The sequence below is a fragment of the Branchiostoma floridae genome, chromosome 1, assembly GCF_000003815.2.
Source record: "Branchiostoma floridae strain S238N-H82 chromosome 1, Bfl_VNyyK, whole genome shotgun sequence".
NCBI lineage: Eukaryota > Metazoa > Chordata > Leptocardii > Amphioxiformes > Branchiostomatidae > Branchiostoma > Branchiostoma floridae.
Window position 1 is genome coordinate 19112151 of NC_049979.1, and position 22315 is coordinate 19134465.

The following is a 22315-nucleotide window of genomic DNA, read 5'->3' on the forward strand; positions in this document are numbered from 1 at the left end:
CTTGCTGTCTGTATAGCTGCTTTGAACCTGGCTATGCTGTAATGATAACAGGGAACAGCAGATGCTGTTCAGTGCAGCTGTTTCGGGATGATGGAGAACTGTACCACGGGGCTGGAGGCCTCCAGCTCCAGTGCTGTAAAGTAACAGTCTGTAGCTGCCAGGTGATCACCCTGGGCCTCCAGCACCTTACCGAGGTTAGCCCTGTGGCATGATGACAGAAGATGAGAAATAAAAAAAAAACAACCTCAAATTCAATTATAAGATGGAATAAAAACACTACAATGAAGATGTTCTCTTTCTGTTCATAAATACACAATGTCATGTAGAATGGATTTTTCTGTCTTCAGCAGATTGATAGTTCCCTAATAGATGACAAATTTCCGATGTGGCATGTAACGGATACATGCGTGAAGGTACATCACAACCACACATGATGACTACCATGACTGATTGTCTGATTAATGGTTATGCCACAGTGTTGTTCGTTTGGCACATAAAATCCTATATAACATACTCCACCCACCCACCATCTGTCTTAGCCAAAGGACTCATACGCTGGAATAATTTTGTAATCTGCTATCTGGTGCTAGTAATCTCAGAGCCTATGATAATTTGGGCCCACTAAATCCCACAAGACTCTTCAATGCAATTACATATGGAAGATATTAAAGATTACTCTGCTGTAAGGAACTTAGAATCAATGGGGGTATTAAATAGCCAAGTATTTAACCCCCTCTGTGCTGCCTAATGCGGTAACCAATGGAGAACTAGTAGCCAGAAGATACAAGCACGTCAGTGTGAAGGTTTAAAAGACCTAGGAAGCAGGGACTCACCAAGCCTCGTGTGCAGTGTTATCGATGTTGACAGCATCTCTCAGAGCCTTCTCCCCCTGAACAAGGTTCCCTAGATGGTAGTTAGCCATGCCCTGATACGAGGAGAAAAAAAAAAAAAAAATTGAACAGTCTGACCTGTACCAGTACCATGACCTGTGTATAAGGTCCAACTGACTAAGATGCCCACTTTACAATGACCTCTAGCTCCTTCTCAATTGACACAACCATTACGAATCTTATTTACAGCGGTCATCAGTGTCTACTGTTACATTTTCTTCGGTAAGTCACTACAGACTGAGGTTTGATTATATTACAACTGTTACAGGAGAGTAATATTTTTGTTGTGGATCACACTGAAAACGAAGCACCTGTTTCATAGACTTATATATCAATATTGTTGTTAAATGTTCATGGATTAGAATTGAGCTGTCAATAAATGATAGGCAAAGATGATGCCTTTGATCCAAGTTTTTGATCCAAGGACAAAACCATTATTTGTCTGAATATGAGACCTGGCATTTGGAATGGGGAATATGGACATCATATCTGACATAGTAATTATGTACAGTTATAAGACAAATTTGCCCAGCAGCTGCAAATAATACTAATAAATAATCCCTCTTATGATGTTGATATTTTTCATTTCACAATATTACGAGACAGCCAGAATGCCCATGGGGCAAAAAAATCGCAATCACAACCTATGTATAAAAAGATGATATGATTATTGATGATTTATATGGAAAATCATAAATATGTAAAGCTCATGAACGACTTTTCAGCAACACTTCAAAATTTGTCTGGTCTTGATAAAAATACATGTAGTAACATCTACACTAACACATACACGCACATGTACTTCTTGTATGGTTAAGTGTAGAGTTGGTGACTAAAAGAAAAGAAAAGAAAATGCATGCTAATAGAAGCGGCAGTGTAAAGAGGGATATTTTCAGATATGAATGCAGTAATCTTATTTCAATGCAAATCCAACCAGATGCTGCTTGTGTCAAAAAAGCCTGGTCACTCAATAGTGCTGACCCACTTTCCCTGTAATATAATGTGTCATGAGTAGATCACGTTGCTTGTATATCGTAAGGATTTATGTCAAATCTCTTGATCCTGCACGGCTAGAACCACCCGGTAATTACCTGCGGCTGAAATGGGCCACCTACTGTTATGTGGAGTGTCCAATGAGAGATGAGCATGATGTATGTGTTTAAGTGTTCTACTACTGTAAACGCATTTAAGTTTGTGCGGATTTGATTTTGCGGTAGCGAGAAAAAGGACTTTTCGCGGTGGTTTTAAGTTTGCAGTAGCACCATGCACTGTAGTCTCTTACTGCCATAGAAATATGTTTGCAGCGGTTTTAAGTTTGCGGTGATGCGACCACTGCGAAAGTTTCCGCATTTACAGTATTCTAGCAGATGAATAAGTCGGGGTTATTTTCTTTGTTTTGATGGTATTTCTGTGTTGCAATAGCTTTTTCTAAATGATGCAAACGTTCTTGGGAAGCATGCCCTTCCATATTCAAATGCAATTCAATCCCTACAACTGGATAAAAAACAGATTTTATTCCGGATGTTTTGAATGACATCCATCACTCTTCTTCAGCGTCACTAGAATGAACTGGCAGAACAATTCAACACAAGTACAGCTGACTGGAAAAAACTGTTGTATACGTCAATTCACTAACTCCTAAGGATCGTATGCAGAGTCACTGAAATGTAAATCATGTTTGCATATTTCCCCATGGTAAGGCAATACCATAGGAAAAGCTATTGTCCTAGTTATTGTTCTAGTTAGCTGTACTTGTATTGAATTGTTTTACCAGTTCAGAAGAAGAGTGATGAATGTCACTCAAAACGTCCGGAAGTAAATCTCCGTTTTTTATCCAGTTGTACAGATTGAATTGTATTTGAATATTGTTTACCTGGATGTTGAACCTTCAGAAACATACCTTCAAAACATAATGCTAGAAGAGCATATCAAAATGTTGTAAAAACAGATGTAAAAGACTGGGAATGAGCTGTATCCTTCCCTCTGCTTGGAGATTGGAATGTTCCACTTACGAGGTGTTGTAGGCTGGGGACGTGGCTCGGGTTGATAGCTGTGGCGTCCGAGAAACATTTCTTAGCCTCCGGGTACTCGTGTTTCATCTCGTGGATGCAGCCCCTCTGTGAAATGATACAACATTGAGAACATCATTATTCCTTCTGTACAATGGTTTAGGACAATTGTTCAAGAATAGTTTAATCTACACCAGGGTTCTAGCTAGCATCAGACCTTCTGTCCTTTGATGGAATTTTGCTGCTGAGTGATAGATTAAAATTGGCAAGTAAAGGTCTAACCAAGCTGACTCTACCAGGAAAACTTGCCTCTCAAAACAAAGGAAATAGCATTTCAGAGGGTCTAAATTTTCATAGATTTAAACATTTTCCCGGGGAGCATGCCCCCGGACCCCCCTAGGATCGTCGCGCCTTCGACAGGATTTCCATTCAAAATTTAGGGGACAGAAAAAAATTAAGACTGGCTAGAACACTGATTTACTTTATCAACATGCACACAACATACTTGCTGAGTTTAGGTAATGCCTTCATGAGAATCCTGCACTAATCTGCGGTCAGACTACCAGAGATAAATATACACGTAAATGACATTGTGTATCCTTCTTGGACTGAGTTATTGCAGAAGTTTACAGAAAACAGTGAGGTGATATGGGTGTGTCCCTCTTGAATGACCTTTGATGCTTCTTTGACTTAAGAACCTAAGGCTGGTTATTGAATGCAAAACAGGCTGTCATAATAGGTGAGGGTATCACCTGTACACACGTCAGGGGAACAATACTTGATTAATGAGTTCAAGGTTTGGAAAAAAATCATGTTTTTCAAACTACAGTTCTTATTGCTCAAACCACACCAAGAGTATAGCATATGATATTTGATGCTGCTGATGTGTAAATAACACAGTAACCATCACTCAAACAAACTAACTTAAAGGTAAAAGGAGAAACCTAAAAATAATCTTTTTTTGGTAAACACGTACGACTACAATGTAGCACTGGGTCACACAAGTTCAGACACACGGCTAAACATGATACCGATTCTGACATATTATCCTTAACACAAACACACTTTATGTAAGGAAAACATAAGCCAGGATATAGTATGTCTGTGTTTGGTTTGTTTACAGGTAGAATAACAAGTCTGGTCTAACCAATAGTGGGAGCTTTCAGGAAAATAAGCTAAGCCTTGTTGTTTAGGCCCTGGATGTCGATTACAACTTACAACATCTCACCGTGGTTATGTCGTCACGGTTGCAGAACATACAAAACAAAACTGTCAAGTTTGGATTTTGGTGACATTTAAGGCTGTTTTCACTATGATAATCAAGGTCAAGATCAAGATTGATTAAGGTCAACCAAACTATAGTCATGTTTAATCTGACTGGGTTTTACCAGTTTTCATATCACAATGCTTTACACACACACAAGAAAATGACTGGGGGCTAAGCTAATGATTTATAGTAGAAAGTTTCAATGACAATTTGTATTGTATGTGTCAGAACTTTATTTAGATTTTTGCTATCTAGTCAGTGTATTAATGACATTGAAGGATTACTGGGCTGTTACCTTGAAGATCACCAGGTGTGAGTAAGGGAAGATGGCGTGAGCCTCCTGTACACACGCCCGCGCATCCTCCACCTTCCCCATGGACAGGTACACATCAGCTGTACAGACAGGACACACTCATCAATGTTAACCTCAGGGGAAGGGGTTGTGTACAGACAGGACACACTCATCAATGTTAACCTCAGGGGAAGGGGTTGTGTACAGACAGGACACACTCATCAATATTAACCTCAGGGGAAGGGGTTGTGAACAGACAGGACACACTCATCAAATCAATGTTAACCTCAGGGGAAGGGGTTGTGGACAGACAGGACACACTCATCAAATCAATGTTAACCTCAGGGGAAGGGGTTGTGGACAGACAGGACACACTCATTAATGTCAATGGCACATTTTCTGTAGGTTCTTTCTGAAGGCACCCATGTAAGACACATGTTTTTACATTACTTTCAATGCAGTGAAATAACAAATGAACGAGACCTTTACTGACTTCAGCAACATACAGCATGCATGGATGGCACTTGTAATTAGACAACCTTTGCTTGGCAGTCTTAATCACACACATGGGTGATACCACATCTGTGTCACATGCAAGACACACATCATTTGCATGCTACTTCAATGCAACATTTTTTCTGCAAATAAACCCAAACTTTTTCTGAATAGTTTGTTTTCCAAAGCCCTTAGACAGTAAGCATCCCCTAGCAGAGACTGCTGAAACTGCATGCATAAATACAGACAGACAGACATACAGACAGACAAACCCACTCAACACTTCATTCCCTTGGGAGGAAGCATTAGAAATGCTCTACAATGCAATGAAACAGGAGTTCTTAATCATATACTAGTATACAGACAATGTTGATAACATTTCTCACCAATGTTGAGCCATATGTGAACCTGCATGGCCCATGCCTGTTGAGGGCCAGGTTTGGGAGTATAACTGTTGAGGGAGGAGGCCACCTCTGACAGGGCCTTCTCTACTTTAGAGGCTGCCATGGAGTCTGCATATACTGAACCTGTGTAAGAGACGAACCCCAGGCACAGGAAAAGTTAACACGTCTTTCTTTAGTTTACAAATCTATGCGTAGCAATCTCAGCAATTCTGTTGGAATCAAATTAAATTGTTTTCAGAAACTGTTTCTGAGATAGAAATGTACATGTTACATCATATCAGCTTCATGAGGGACTTGTTTCCAGGTATTTACCTGCATGTATGCAGGTATGGTTTTCACGGGCGTGGGAACTTTTGGAAGCTGGGGATTTAGGGCGCTGTATCTCAAGAACGGATGATGCGAGCACGACGATTTTTGGTACGTGGGTTGGGGGTGGTGGCCTGACACTCAGGTTTGATTTTGGGCCTCCTGGCGCTTGAACTTGATATTGCAGGTGGCATTTTGGTGTTTTGGGGGCACTTTTGGCGCTCTGTGTCCGGAACGATACGCGCGATTGCGACGATTTTTGGTGCATGGGTGGGGGGTTGTTGCCTGTTGCCTAGGATTGACTTTGGGCCTTGTCGCGTTTGAACTTGACCCGGCAGGTCGAATTTTGTGTCCGGGAGGGGTATTTCCGGAGTTATATCTTCTGAACGGTTGGTGCTGGCGCGATGATATTTGGCACATGTGTTGGCGGTGGCTGAATAATTCTCAATTTTCATTTTGGCGCCCTTGGTGCTTGAACTTGACATTTTAGGTTACTTTTTGTGCGGGCACGGGGCGTGCGCTGTATCTCCGGAACGCAAGGTGCCATTGTGTTGCTATTTGGTCCTTGAATTGTTGGTGGTGTCCTGGTGGTCAGGTTTGATTTTGGGCCTCCTAGTGCTTGAACTTGATACTGTATAGGTTGACCCTGTTTTTGTGTGGTTGGGGCATCCTCCCAATATCTGCTTGGTTGTAAAAACAGGTGACGTTTGGGTTTATATGTAGAACCATCATCTGTTTTGGTAGATTGAGAGGTCTTTAAGTTTACACCTTAAACCATCATCTGGCCTGGGCCACCTTCAATGTATCAGGTTACTTTGTATCAACAGTGTCTGACCTGCCAGATGACATACCTAGTCTAGCTAGTATCTGTTGCTGTATTTGTTAGGTACAGTTTGAGTTTGCTTCTTAGTCCGAGTTTGTGGTGTTTTGAGAGCTGTGTAGTAGTACTGAGTTTAAAGTTCTGGTACAAGTTCCTTTACCCTGTTTGGCAATCAGCAGAAGATACAACTTTCTAAAAAAAAGTGGAGGAGAAATGTATAGAGCTTGAGTGTAAGACAAAGGTATGTGTATGATTTTTCCTGTTTCTTGTTGTTTCGTTGGGGATGCCATTTCCGTATTGTATGCAGGTAATTTGTAGTTTGGGCTAGTCATAATTTCGCTTGATTTTGGGGCCTGCTTAATCTAAAGTACGGGCAGGGTTAAGTGGTGGAGGCTTTGTTTTGTTTTAAATTTGGTATCGTTTGTTGTATTTTGTCACTGCAAAAATATGATGAAATTGTTTCCTCCTCTAAGCAACTGCTCATTGATTTTGGGGGATGTTTGCTGGGTGTTCACTCTGACTGCATCAGCTTTCTGAACTTTTTAAAGTTGCCAGCAGCTTGCCATTTATGAATGGGATTGACAAGGACATTTTGAGTAGTAAATTCTGCTGTAAAATTTGGTACTTCAGGAGATTTAGGTTTTAGTTGGACGGATTGAATAAAATATCATACCACCCTAATGCTGCTGGATGGGGCCTACCACTATTCATATTGTCTATGGAACTACTGTAAAAATATAATTTTTCAAATTATGCAATTAACCTTCCAGTGTCAAGTGATATAATACTCCAGAAATAAATCTTTAATGAATATCATTGGTACAATAAGGATATTTAGCAGCTGCATTAGGTCAGTACATTGAAATAGGAAGATATCAGTACTGAATATATCATATGTGACAGAATAACTACATGGGCCATCTGACTCTGAGACCAAAAAAGGTAGGAAAAGTCGTCTCAATAACTTTAAGGTACTGTGGTTGGTTACATGCTTAAGAAATCCAAAATAGTTAATGTTCATCCATGCCCAAACTTACACATTCTGAAAATGGAATTTCAGACTTTTGCATGGTGCACAACCAACACGGTAAAAACCTCACTTTTCCAACCACGCAACCAGGGACGAAAAGGAAAACAAGAAATCTTTTTAAAAAAGCTGTGCCTTGCCGCGTATTTTATGTTATTTTGGTAAGATAGACTAGATTCTACGCTTAAAAATCCCGAGTTCCACATGTCGCCCCCTCCCCCCTCATTATCATAATTTATGTCAGATGAATTATTGGCACATTAAACAGGTTTTGTAAAACTTTTTGACCCACAATGAATATGCATTATTTTTTATTACAAACTAAGTTCCTTCTGATGCAATTTGTGATATATATTTATATAAACATGGTGAGTTAAAGCGTAGATTTATTACGCTGGACCACATACAGTAACATGCGTCTAGAAGAGCGTTTTAATACTCGCCTGGAATGTACTATTGTCTAACTAAGCCATGAAACTCGGCAAGGAAAGAAGGGCCTTTGGAAGGGGCTTTGGAAGGGCTGGGTTAAAAGGTCCGTCCATTGATCCATGGAAAAAAGCTGGCGTAAAGCCTTGCCTGGCGGCAAGGCAAAAAATACACAATAGGTCTACAGACACCTAATACATTTCATGCAGGCCTGAGGTCTACGAACTCTTGTTCAATATGGTTTACAGAACTTTGAATCTGATTTCTAAAAAATTGAATCTGGTTTTGAATACGTACATATCCAACAACATACACATAATATATGGCAATAGAATCTCAGTATTCCATTGAACTTAAAATCAAATCCTGATGATGACGTGTCAGTGTGAAGTATTTTGAATTCTCTATGTCACAGTTAATGTCATCTGAGATTTCACCTGCCATTTCTGCAATACACATGCCATCACTCCTGCCCAACTACACTTGTTCATGTACAAAATGTACAACACATTTAATTTAGCTTCATAGTTCTCATAATACTACTGTAAGTTCATTTATGTTCGCGAGCACTTAATTTCGCGAGTTTGAGCAAATCGGGAGTTCGCGAGATCTTTGAGTTCGCGAGCGGGTGTTTCAATTATTTTTTCGAAAGTTACGTTACGATCATGTAGCGAGTGCCCCCCTCCCACCCACACCGCAACACTAGTCATGCCGTCAAAGGCGGCATTTACGCCAAACAGTTCATAGTTCCCCTTCAAACAATGTCTAAAGTTGGTGTACTCAATAAAAAATGTGTTTCTACCGAGCCACTGTCTCATTGTTGAGCTCATTTCGGCCGTGATTTGACGACAGCGCACGGAACGCAACAGGGTCAATGACCTCTGTTATGTCGCAATCACATTTGCCGCATAGGCTGATGGGATACCCACGCCAAGCCAAGCGACGCGGGCGCCATTTTGAATTTTTTTCAGCGTGAAAGACGGCGCTAAGTTTTAAACTTTCAGCGTAATTTGTGGACACAAGTTGTACACAAGAAGGTGAAGAGTTTATCTCTCCCATATTTACAGTAGTTCTAACTTAGAATTATGAAACGGACGTCTTACTTTCGGCATGTAAGCGGAATTGTGTTTGTCACATTTTCTAGTCATAAAAAACATTCCCCGGCTGTTATTGTTGTAAACCTGCTGCAATTCCATAGCCTTCCTTGTATTTGTAAAGACCAGAACTCAGTTTTGTTTTTTTGTTTCGTTCGTAACTTGTAGAAATCTAGTAAAACTAGGACAATGTACTAAGTAAATTGTTATCGCAGCCATGTCACGGCGTGTACGTACTAGTAAACAAAGCCGACATGTTTCTTTTTTCTCCGTTCGCCAGTGGCACATTTCTATACAACAATGACTCCATGTATCGTATATGTGTTGAATTAACTTTTATTTCGGTTTGAAAAGAATAAATGATCTGTTATCAGTTGAGTCTTGTCATTGGTATAAGTTGCTATTATAGTAAACACGTAGTTGAGACTGGATCATTTGGACGGAAGGTGTGGGGAGGGGGACGATGTTGAACATGCATGTTCGCGAGTAGATGACTTCGCAAAGAGAAGGTCTCAGCGAAATACGCGAACTTAAAAATCTCGCGAACTTTAAATGAACTTACAGTAAGTCTAAATCACTGAATCAAAGGGAAATTTATTGTAATCTGTAATCTAGAAACATTTTTGAAAATTGTAGTTGGGTTTGCAGCTCTGCTATACAGACAAGTCAGTTTTAGTGGGCCGGAGGATACAGGAGGAGATTGGAAATGTCACAATTTACTTTGTTTTCCGTAACAGTTATACTATTGTAGTCTTGCATGGCAAGTCACAAAATGTATTTAAGCCACATCACTTTATCTCATGGTTTTGCTTTCATGATTTGAAAAAAAAAAATCATATTTTTGGCACAAACAATAATGCCAAAATGTAATTTCAAAACAAGTCCTGATATTTAATTTCACCTGGCAGTGCTTACTTCATCAGTTTCCTGCAAAAATCTACAAAATGTACAAGTGGCAACAAAAAGGTAACAAAAACAGTGTAACTAATAGTATGTAACTGAACCACCCAAGAACTCAGAACCACACATTTCAAGAATACAAAAATGGGAAAACAAGATTTGAAGTAAAAGTCTACCTTCTGTTATAATATAAAAGTGAACACAAGAGTGAAAATTAAAGTCAGACCCTAACCCAGTAATACCTGTGTCAGTTAAGTGCAGACCTGAGTCTCCGTCACTGAACTCCGTGATGTGGATCTGGGCCAGGCTGCGCTTGTCCGCCATCACCTTGTCAATCAAACCACTGCCTCTCCTGCGCTCCTCCCTAACAATAACAACAGGATGGCAAACATGACACTATGTTCCTTTAACCTTTAGTGCACTGAAGAAGCTGTTAAGCTATCAATTCTTCTGTCAGAAGATGATTTTGAAACAGACTTTTGAAATAATATGGTATCCATAATAAGGTTTTTTACAGTTGGCAAATAGGTCATGCTGTGTGCTACTTTATGTACAATGTACTATTCTAACAGTACTTCAATGTTTGGTTTGCTTTCATAACAACTCATATCCTGTAGGTGTGGTTTCCGGAAGCTTAAGGAAGTCGAAAGTACATGTAAGTGGGTGGAAGGGTACCGTGATGAAGAATTAGTTTTCTGGCACCCACTCACTTTTTGAGAAGACTACTATAATCACCAACTGTGGAACACATCTGAGTTCAGCAATCGAGTGATTCATCAGTCACAAGACTTGAGTGAAACTTTACAGCTCATTTGAATGAAGGGGAATCCCTATCATGCAACACCATCTAAACTTCACCATACAGTCAACACACTACTGAGATGAAAACAGTATTGCTTTAGTTTCACAGAATCAAGAGGACCTGTAGGACAATGCTGGACCAATATGCTGCCATACCCCCTCAAAATGACCAGACCAGACCAGTAGAGGAGTCCTGGTCACTAGCTGTCCTTCAGACTTCCATTCTTGTTGTATTAGCTCTGGTGGTGGCGGCTGTACAAGTAACCCATCATCTCTTAAAGGTAACCTGTCCATTCTTACTTTTACTACGTCTCACAAAGGCTTATTTTCTCAAACATTTAAGTTAATGTAACTACCACGAAAGTGTGTTCCTGTAGAAATAGCTAGCCTATACAATATCAATTGAACCATGTTTATTTGTTTAGTCTGAGTACATTTCTATCAAATTAAGTGTATAACTGCAATACTGCACATTATTAGAGCACATACAAAAAGGTTCCTAATTATAAATGATACATGTCAAAATGTCTAATTCCCAATCACACAGAAAACCACAGACTCTGAAACATTTTAAACTCAGTTTGGCCTGATGTGTTGTAACTAGCGAACAGTAGTAACAACTACATACATGTAGTGTTAAAGGTTAAGTAAATAGCCACTTTAATAGAGTTAGATACAGTCATGCATGTTATAGATCTCCTATCTGAAAATCCATCCCAAATCAGAATGACATAAAGATGGCATGATTGCTTCAATTTACCATTAAGAGTTGTAAATTTGAGACAAGACAATTTTGGTGGACCTTCAATAACTTTTATTAAAGCACTCTTATGGAGACATCCGGATGACGCACAAGTCACAAGTCTTACACAAACAGTCACTACACCTTTCCCCATGTCCCAGAAGGGTCAGTCCGTCACCATTTTTGAGTTGGAAAATGCTGGCTGAAGTGTTGATTTATTCTTCTTAAGTTTGAACTTTGGAATGATTGTTCTGCTATTGTCGATTCTGTGCATTATTTCTATTGCTATACAATGTCAAGTACTTACGCCATTTGCCAATACAGGCAAGTAAATGAAAACCCACATAGTAAAGATGTATACGAATTTCACATGCATGCACATTACTACTACTGGAACTACACATATTACTACATGTAAGTAGTTAACTTAAAAAGGTGTTCAAGCTCACACTCCTGTACATTTAAGTTCTTTGTTGTTTAGACCTTACCTCTTACATGACATGTAATATCCAATATTTTCAACCATCATGTTTATATTTGGATGTAATTTTTATACTATGACAAATGTTTGACAAATGTACAAAATGAAAAGAGAAGTCTCATCTACTCAGTGTAGAACACATACATCAGTACTCAAACGGGCAGTTTGATATATTGGGGCAATTCTATCTCGGATTCAATTCTGGTTACACATTGTGGTTACCGTTTCATTCACTGTACCATTTTTTTTTTTTTTTGCAGACAATCTCACAGTCACAGACGTCATCACAATGTATCCAAGCTGACATCACAAATGAAACAACTGTGCAAGGCCATGGTAACATAACTGTCAATGCTGGTAGTGGCAGTACCATCAATATCATTACATGTCCTCATGATGAACATCTTCCAAAAGAGAATTACTCCATAGGCACAAGACAAGAGCAAGAAGGAGAGACTAGGGCTCTTGTTCCACTTGTGCCCAAACCTGTTGGTAAACCCTTACGATCGAACACACGGACACTGCTCACCTGTCACAAATTCATTGACAACATGATCATGTTGTCTGCAGAGGGAGAGATACTCAGATGCTGCAGCATCGTTAAGAAGTTAATGAAGACAAAAACAGACCCGGACTCCCAAGTATCCCTCCGCCATGCTGCAAGTCTCAATGCCATTTATGGGGGGAATGTCACGAGGGCAAACCGTCTCCTTCGTGAGGCTATGGTACTCCTCCCAGAAACAATGCATGAGACAGAGCACAGGCTGTGGTGGAGCCGTCTGAAGTCGCTGGTGAAGATGAGGGAAGGAAACTGCGATGTGGGGATAGTCTTTGCAGATGAGACCCTTCCGCTATTAGACACCATTGCACCTGGTTGTATGACAGGGTGGGTGCTCCTAAACCATGCCCGGCTCCTGACCCAGATCGCTGCAAACCAAGATGATGCAGATGACAGACAATTCCTAATGCTGAAGGCAGAGAGGGACTATCTGCTTGCCATTGAACATGCAGAAAGTGAGTATCCCAACCGGATGCTTCACTCACAGTCACGAGTGCCACAGTTGGCCAAAATTCACCTCGCCCTACTGTACCTGGGCTGTAGGGAATCAGTTGACAACTTCAGGTTGGGAATCTCAGACATTTCTCTGGATGACATGAGGAAAGCCAAGAATGTCATTGTCACACTAGACAAGGAAGAACTTGTTTGTAACTCATCCAAGTTCTGGCTAATGATGGCAAAAACCTGCCTGCACTATAGGCAGGGTAGTTACCTACAGGCCTATGACTTAGCTCAGAAAGCCAAAGTCTTTGCTACTGAACATTCTTTTGGAGGGTTTGTCACGTTTGCAGGCAGTACTGTGCAGTATTTACGGGATTATATTTAAGATGTATATACATGTATTGTCATGTGTGAATATTTGTTGCATTATACTGACAGTCTGACTTAAATATGCTTACCGTATTGTATTCATCTGATGTACACTAAGTAACATGACATTTTATGATACAAATTTGTAGATAATCAATACAGCTCAATGGCACGAAGAACGGTCCTGCCACTGAAAAGAATGGAAAGCAGCCAATAGTGTTTAGAAACATAACTGGTGAAATACTCTGAAACAATCACGAATCACGTCAAAGTTTACAGCACAACACTTGCAATAGGTAGTATTTTTCAGTTTGCAACATCGGCTAAGAAAAATATCTTTGCCTAGTATCAAAACTTCTGTGCTGAATTATGCACAACTCGAAATACATGTAAACCATGTCTTTAAAGATTCTGAAATGCACTGTAACAGAAAATTTTAAGTTACCGTGTGGACTTTGATAGTAACATTTTAAATTAGTCCTGATATTGTCATTGATATTGTCAAGTCACTACTATACATATTTATACATATATGCAACGCCTTAATATATATTTGTACATTATTCCAAAGAAATTGAGTAAAAAGAAGTGTCATTGAATGGCTGTATTTTTTTTTGGTTATTGAAATTAAATCAACAATCAAACATGATGCCCTCCTGGCCACAGAAATATATGGCATCGTAAAAGTATGACACATCTGTGTAATGCTTTTAATACACCTTAAAAATTGCTCCAACTATGATTAGATCTGAGACATTGTCCCTTAGTTCTGATGGACTTTCAATAACTGACTGAAGCACTCTTCAGGAAACATCCTGATGACGCACAAGTCACAAGCCTTATGTAAACAGTAACACACCTATCCAGTCCCCTGAAACAATTACCAATCTGAAACAATTACAAAGGTCCCATATGTTTAGACTCTGTGCAAAATGAGTCCCTAAATTACTGGCTACAATTAATGTTGATTTGCTCATCACCAAACAGTGGTAATAACTGGCATTCACTTAATACTTTAACTATTATTTGCATCAAGGAAATGTCTAATGATGTTACATATTGACTTTCACATAACAGGTGCGGTCCAGTTGAAACTAATTTGCATAAGGGAACACCCCTTTATTTCCTGGTGTTCATTGCTGGTTTGCCCTTCCTACAGTTTGCTACAGTATAATCTTGGGTTGGAAATTTGATGGTTTTATGATATCAATTATGTCAGACCACCCTGTTGCTTGTGCTGTTCCCCCACAAACCCCCCATCCCATGTGGAGTGAAGAATGGCCTCTAGTTTTACTTCTGACAGCTATCCTGGCTATACAGCAGCTACGTTTCCATCTCATGGTGAGTATCTTAGGTCTTTCTGGGAGTCTCTTAGACTGAAGCTGGTCTCTTAGTTTCAGTCAATATGAGTAGCTAATTGAAAGGACTTTATTCCATGAGAAATAACACGGGCTTTCTAAAAAAAATATTTTACTGAATGTTGACCTGTCAGTGAAGCTTGTATTGGATCATTCATACCCCAAAATACAGATTGGAAAGGAAATATATTAGGCAATACCTGTGACTTGAAAAGGCTGTACATCATTAATCTATTAATTATCTTTTATGATCATAATCATTTTCTCTGACATATAGTGCATAGCATACAGTCTGACTTTTACATGTCCTGTATGAAATGATAAATACAGTGTATCAAGAGGTGTTGTATATGTGCACTTATTGTAACCGACAAGCATTAAAAGCTTTGGGTAAAAACCAATAATGTCTACATTCAGAGATACAAAATAACACATGTACAGTCATACAGTTGCTTAATAGTGACAATACATGACATTGTATGGTATCTTATCTATGCAGTGCTGTTTACTGCATGGCAATTACATTAAATGGTTTGTCATATTTATGAACTTTTATCAAAAACAAATGATACAGTTAAACAGTACTCTCACTATTGTGCTAACAGTGTTATCTATGGGTCAAAGTCTAAATGGTGATTGTGCTCTTTGTTCACCTCCATTTGGGTGAGCCATGACATGTAAAATATAATCAGCAAGAACACCTTGTCCTCAATGGGCCTAATAGCAGTTTCTGGAAATAGAATTTCTCATTTTCAAAACTTACTTCAGGAAAGGGTACAGGCTAAACAATCTGATGGAGTTGAAACCACCAACACCACAACAATTAATGGAAATGACAACATAAACATCAACACAGGAAACAACAGTACTGTTGTTGTTACTACAAAGTCTATGAACACTTCACAAGAATGTTGTGATAAAGATACACAGCCTACTCAACAACACAGATGGCGAGAAGAGGAGAACACAATAAACTTTTTCTCTGTTTTGCCAAAGCCTGTTGGCAAGTTTCCAAGGTTGAACACAAAAACTCAAGTCACCTGTCGAAGATACATGGACAATTTGGCCCAGTTGTCAGCAGAAGGAAAGATTTACAAATGTGAGAGGACCATAGAAAGGTTACGAAAGGTAAAGATGGACCCAGATTGTCAGGTGTCCCTCCGCCACGCGGCCGCCCTTAATGCCATCAATGAGGGAAAATTCCAGAAGGCAAGTCGGCTGCTTGGTGAAGCGGAGATCCTCCTACCAGACACGAGAAACGAGGACGAACACAGACTGCGGTGGTATCATCAGAAGTCCTTGCTAAAGTTACAGCAAGGCAAACATGCTGCTGGGATACAGTTAACAGAGGAGGCATTATCCTTAGTGTCAATCATAGCCCCTGGATGTATCTCAGCCTGGCTTCTCATCAACCACGCCTGGTTTCTCACAAAGATCGCCGCAGACGAGGACAACACAAACGATAGACAGGCCCTCATAAAGAAGGCAAAAACATTTTACCAGCAAGCGATAGACCACGCAGAGAGCGAGTATCCCATGCCAGGGCTCGTGACTGCGACTAGATTTGGTCGCAATGCGACCGTAATTTTAATAATGCGCCTATTCTTTAAATGATGGTCGCACGGCGCGCCAATAAAAAAATGAGCAACGCCCTTATTTTCCCCCGAAAACTTCGCTCAAAGTTCAAAATTCGCCGATTTCGGCCTTCACCGAGCCGCCATTTTGATTCTAACTCAAGTCTCGCGCAAGTCTCGCAGTAACTCACATCTCGCGAATCGCGAGAGTCGCACCCCATTGGCCATTTCGGCGTGACGTAGCTCGCCCGGCCGCCATTATTGGTGGAATATCTGATATCCCCGCTGTGATCGCGGGAAAAATCACGCAGGAACGCTTCAAAAGCGTGTAACTTTGACGAAAACTCATCGAATGCCTAAAGTCCTTGGTGATAAGTACATGTATAGGATTCTTTTGGAGGTTTTTTTTGCTTGTTTGTCGGTGGAATGCGGGAAAAACAACAGCTAATGCGACGATGACAAACTGGGGAGGGGGGCTGTGTGGGCACTGAAGTCGTAGAAAATGTTGAACGGAGGCCGCGATTTTTTCACGGTTCCTTCAGATATTAATTTTGTTGCAGTCTTTATTTTCAAAAGACCGATAAATAGATGTTCTTTGTTGGGAAAAGTTCGATTGATTTGCCCTTCGAACACGTCTTTTCTGCTACATTTTTTCAACTGAAAATATGAATTGTTTGTACACAGATTTTTCTATATAAGTTAACACTGATGTTACAGGCTACAAGTACTCTAATTTTCCAGTGCATCTATTTTCAGCTATGTTCTTAACAAAGTAGAAGAGATACAAAAGAAATACAAGATGTACCTGACAGTCCTGGCTACACTTTCTCCTCTGTTGGTTTGCAGATTTTCTTGTAGACTTCTTTAGTTTGTTGCTGTTGTATATGTAACAGTCAAGTTTCACCTTTAGCAGTAAGGTTAATTTACCCTTCCTGATTTTGTGTATTAACTTAGGAAACATTATAAAAATCATATATTGTAAGGAATCAGTGTTGTATTACTTGAAAGTGATCTCATGTATTCTCTTGTTTCTTGTTTGGTTACTGGGTAACTATATATAATATATAACACCCCTAATTAATTCTTTAAGCCATACCCACCTCTAGTCAAAAACATTGATTACCGGTATTGGAGTAATATTTTGTATGGCTTCAGACGTTTGCTTGTGCTCCCAACCTTTCATAGTGGTGCTCCTAACTTTTTGCTGGCGCTCCTAAGTTTTAGGAGTTAGGAGCGCCATGCTCCTAGGTCAAAAAGTTAGTCTGGAGCCCTGCATGCAGATGTCGTATTTCCAGTCTCGTGTGCCTCAATACGCAAAAATCGGCCTTGCGTTCTTGTATCTTGGGTGTTGGCAGTCTGTTGACAGTTCCAGGATTGGTGTCTCCACTGATTTGCCGAGGGATGACATCATTAAGGCCAAGGATATCATTGAAGAAGTCCAGAATGAGGGGCCAGTATGTAATAAGTCTAAGGTTTTGTTACTGCTGGCTAAAGTGTGCCTCCAGTTTAGGCTTGGTAGTTTCCAAGAGGCATATGGCCTTGCAGAAGAAGCTAAGAAGTTAGCTGCTAAACATTATTTCTTTAACTTAAAGAAGTTTGCTGACAGTATTGGCAAGTTCTTGTGCATAACTGAATTGCAAAATTTGAATTAAAATAAATTGATATCATGGGTATGATACGTCTCTCTAAATACAGGTTATTCTGAAAAAACGTATCAGTAGAGAAAAGGTGACAAAGCATTAAATAGTTCAGTATACATACAGTTCAATCTAAAGTTTAATAATGGAGAAGAAAAGTACAGATGTACCAAATGGGATGACTCATATTAGTCACCAGTGTTGTTCTGGGCAATTAGCCTTCTTGAATGTTGAATGCATGTACAATCTCGCAACTGTCTTACTGAGTTCTTGACAAAATATAACACAATCAGGTCCATTTCACACATAAAATGCTCCAATCATAGGCACAAGGCCATATGCCATTCTCTAATTTCCCCCATCACTTCTCACCATGTACCAATGAAACTTGGACACAGGCCAGCTCAAACTCCTACCCCTGCCAGTCTCCAGGTACAACTCACTCAAGCAAACTTTGACCCGTGCCAGAGGAAGCAAACTGAATCTGAAACACACTTACACAAAACAAACAAACAAACAAACAAAGAAACAGACCGAGAACAATACCTCCATATTCAGACTATCAGAGGTAAAACTGATTAAAAAACTGAGTAAGTTGTAAAATCATGTTGCCATATTGAAGACAGACAGGGTCCTGGTGCTCAGTATGAAAAGGGTGAATATACTGTAATGGCAGGCAGCATGAGGAGAATCCCCTGACACTTGACAGCAGACATCACATGATGATTGCATCAGCTTGTTCACAGAAGGAATATTGGTGAACAAGTGCTAGATAATCCCATGACTGTGAAATCTCTAGTGGTATCTGCTTCTTAAGATTGACAGATGTGAAGTAACATTGACAATGAACACTGTTAGCCCTTCATTCCTCTTTGAAGTCACTTGTTTCTTCGGATGGGATGACCTAGTGCCTCTAAACCAACTGCTCACAGCTTTTCTGCTGGGGTTTTGTGCCACTTTGGTGGTATACAAATGGCAGGTTAGTAGTATTGTCTATAATGCCTTTTGTGTTTAATTTTCATTTAATATGTACTTGTACGTGGCTAAATCATTCTTCATGACATTGTGGTTGCCTGAGATGCCTTGCAAATATCAATTCACTCAAAGTACATTGTGTCCCAATCAGTCTAGCCTAAGGAATAACAGATATTATTTGATGATTAATGACCAAGTCAATCAACATTGAATCATAACAGCCCTTGTTGGAACATGGGTATTCAACTCCCAGTATTGCTATGAAAAAATTGAAGAATACAAAATATGCATGCTTGTAAAGGTAGTCCCAAATGCGGACAATAAAACGACCATATTAAGAATGACTACAATTATTTACGGACATCAGACTTGCCATCTTTTATGCTAGGTATATATACAAAGTCATATAATACATATTTTATCCAAATCATACAATTTGAATGAACAAGTATTTTTTTCAACAGGGAGATCACCTCAAAAGTGATGCAACCAATAGCAACATAGTTTCAGGCAACGGTAATACATGTGTGAATATTGGTGGCAGTAATAATACTAATACTGTCACCATCAAACATTTCAAGACCAGGAAATGTGCTTCAAATAAACCTGCCCTATATGCTCCTATCTGCCGATCATCACGGCTGAACACCAAGACTCAAGCTTCATGCAGAAGACTAACAGACAAACTAGCACAGCTGTCAGATGATGGACTGTTAAAGACGTGTCAAAGCCGTATACAAAAAATGTTTCGAGGCAAGACAAAGCCAGACTTCAAAGTCGTCCTGCACCTGGCGGAAACACTGAATGCCATCAACGAGGGTAGTTTTATGCGGGCATATACACTTCTGAACAAGGTTGAGAAGCTCCTGCCTTCAACAGAGAGCAACGTGGAATACACCTTACGGTGGTTCCATCTCAAGTCTTTAGCCCAGCTACGAGAAGGTAAAAACGCTGGGCTCTACCTGACTGGCAAGGCACTCACTTTGATAGACCAATTAGAACCTGGTTGTTTGTCTGGATGGGTCTTAATACTTCGGGCCAGGTTAATATCTAGTCTTGTTTTTGAACAACAAGAGGAAACTACTGAGATGGCATTGTCAAAAGATGCCGAAACACTTTTCCACACAGCAATCCAGCATGCCCAAAATGAGTTTCCACAACAGATGGAGAATTGCCAGTCCTACATTCCCCAGTTTGCAAGCATTGGCTTAGTATTCCTGCACATGCGATTCTGGCCATCTTTGAATAAACCTAAGCTGGGCATTCCAAAGCAAGCTTCCCCCCAATCCTTAGAAAAGGTTCAGAAGATACTGGCAAATATTGATGAATCTGCCCAAACATGTCATATTTCCAAACTTTTCCTAATGCTTGCTAAGGCCAGCCTACAATATGGACTTGGCCATGATGCAATTGGTGATGACCTTGTGAAATCAGCAAGAAAACTAGTAAAAAAACATGCATACTTGAGACTTGTAGACTGTTACTAGCAAGTGTAACTGTCATATTATGCAGCAACTATAGTTGTATAATACATGTATCATGTAAAAATCATAGAATATATGATAATATACCGATTATTGCTATATCTAGTAGACACAATGTTAGAGCTTTAGTGTGATTGCCAAATAGTTTGAGATCTCTATAGTACTATACCCAGGTATGCAATATCAGTTTACATGCACACAAATGTAGATATGCAGGTATTATACTATGACTATGAGATGTTGCATTGTAGCTATTAGAGATTTCTTTAGAATTATAAAAAAATCATAAAAATATGGTAGAATCATGAAAATCAAACTGTCTTAGTAGTGTAAATGCATGCATGTAAATGTATAACATAGAAGTACTTATGTCTATGTCAGAGGAGGAAGAGTTAGAATGTAAAAGGATGTGTACTAAACTTATAGGTATAAAGTGTGCGTAAGAGAAAACCATCTTAATATATATTATAACTTGTGCAATTTGTCATGCAACATTGTGATAAGGCCACATCAATTAAACTTGTTGGTGTGTCACTCCAATTTTTTCTGTAAAAAAATCAGAGAGCCAACAAAGCCAATTAAATTGGTGTGGCCTAACCTAAGTTGAACCTAACTTGTACATTTGTATTCTGTTGATTCGCAACATCTATTTTAAACTGGTCAGGATTAAGATAAGAGATAGTTTTCGATAAGATCCCTAAGTATGATGTGTATCTTGTTATTGTATTGGATGTTAAAAGAATATATAGTGTACAAACATGGCTGTTGTCTGTGACAATTTTATGGTAATGTGTCCTGCACACTGCAAATGTGCCCTGAATTTGTATATAAGTAGTCTTATAGCTCTGGGAGTAATAAAACCAAATGTTGCTGAAAGTGAAACAACAAGTTCTTTTTTAGTTCAATAAGACCAGTGATTTTTTTACTCTGAGGCTACATTTCTAAACCTTAAAGACTGAAGGCCAATTAGGGACTGGTCGATATTTAGCGGGGGGGGGGGGGGGAGGGCCGGTCGTCAGAGGGTCGGGTCAAAAAATTTTTCCTAGGCCCTCCCCCCAGGGCAAAATTTTTTTCCTGGGCCCTCCCCCCAAGTCAAAATATTTTTCCTAGGCCCTCCCCCCTCCTATCAAATTTGAAAAATATTCAAGACACCAATAAATCGCTGCGCTCCCGCTTGGAAATGTCCTTTACGCCATAGTTATGATACTGGTTTTCCGTTTTTAGTCACGAAGCAGATCTCTCACCCCTAGCAAAAAAAGGGAGATTGAATGGTTCGGAGCCCATAAATATATGCTTCATGGAGGCCACTTTATTATTTCAATATTCATAAATAATGCCACTCTGTACAAACAACACCACAAAAGTATTTTGTGCCTGGATTTCTAGTAGATTTGCGCCGCTTCGCGACGCGCGCCCCGCCCCTTTACAAGCTCGTGGGGTCTGAGCGGCTTGTGCCCTGTCGGAGACTATTTTCAATTTACATACCTTTTGGACTTTTTCTTGGTTCTGTGGTAGCAATAACTGACGGTTTACTCGGAGGAAAATGACAACAAAAACGTCAGCACGATGTGACTAACCAAAACTGTAGTGGGGAGGGGGGCGCCGACCCGTTTTCCACAGTCGCCTCTCTCTAGCTCTCCCAACGGGCGTCAGAACGCAGACTTGTACTTGGGAGATCTTTTAAAAATGCCACGCTTTTTGTACATCCATTTTGTCGGTAAAAATGACCGGTGCCCGCCCTGCACCTTGTAATATTGCGATGGTTTGAAATAAAATATGCATTACAATATGCAAACATACATTTTGCCTGCACGATGTTGCAGCAACATGTTAACTTTATGTCTATTATGCCACTTTTATTGTTGAAGGCGCGTAAGAAACTTTCCAGATTAAAAAGCCATTTGTACTGGTGGTCTAGGTGTACTGGCAAATGAACAAACATGACAAAAGAACTATTATGATAC

The 22315-nt window shown here is 39.8% G+C and overlaps 2 protein-coding genes across 3 annotated transcripts in view; one reads left to right on the forward strand and one right to left on the reverse strand.

Moving 5' to 3' along the window:
* Positions 1 to 6: 6 nt before the first annotated feature.
* The window catches only part of LOC118411240 (tetratricopeptide repeat protein 7B-like), a 61704-nt gene continuing 39395 nt past the window's right edge, over positions 7 to 22315 (reverse strand). Inside the window, exons 16-21 of one of the 2 annotated variants that reach the window (XM_035813399.1) lie at positions 10194 to 10294; positions 5340 to 5480; positions 4462 to 4559; positions 2903 to 3007; positions 834 to 925; positions 7 to 201 (exon numbers count right to left, since the gene is read on the reverse strand). In XM_035813399.1, the coding sequence (XP_035669292.1) occupies positions 69 to 201; positions 834 to 925; positions 2903 to 3007; positions 4462 to 4559; positions 5340 to 5480; positions 10194 to 10294 (670 nt within the window). In that variant the 3' untranslated portion in view covers positions 7 to 68. Of the gene's footprint in view, positions 202 to 833; positions 926 to 2902; positions 3008 to 4461; positions 4560 to 5339; positions 5481 to 10172; positions 10295 to 22315 lie in introns of both variants that reach the window. The other variant, XM_035813391.1, reaches the window with a different exon arrangement.
* On the forward strand, positions 18530 to 20711 carry LOC118411278. The gene is made up of 2 exons (XM_035813459.1): positions 18530 to 18871; positions 19332 to 20711. Exons 1-2 carry the CDS (start codon positions 18737 to 18739, stop codon positions 20352 to 20354), a joined length of 1158 nt encoding a protein of 385 aa, XP_035669352.1. The 5' UTR covers positions 18530 to 18736; the 3' UTR covers positions 20355 to 20711.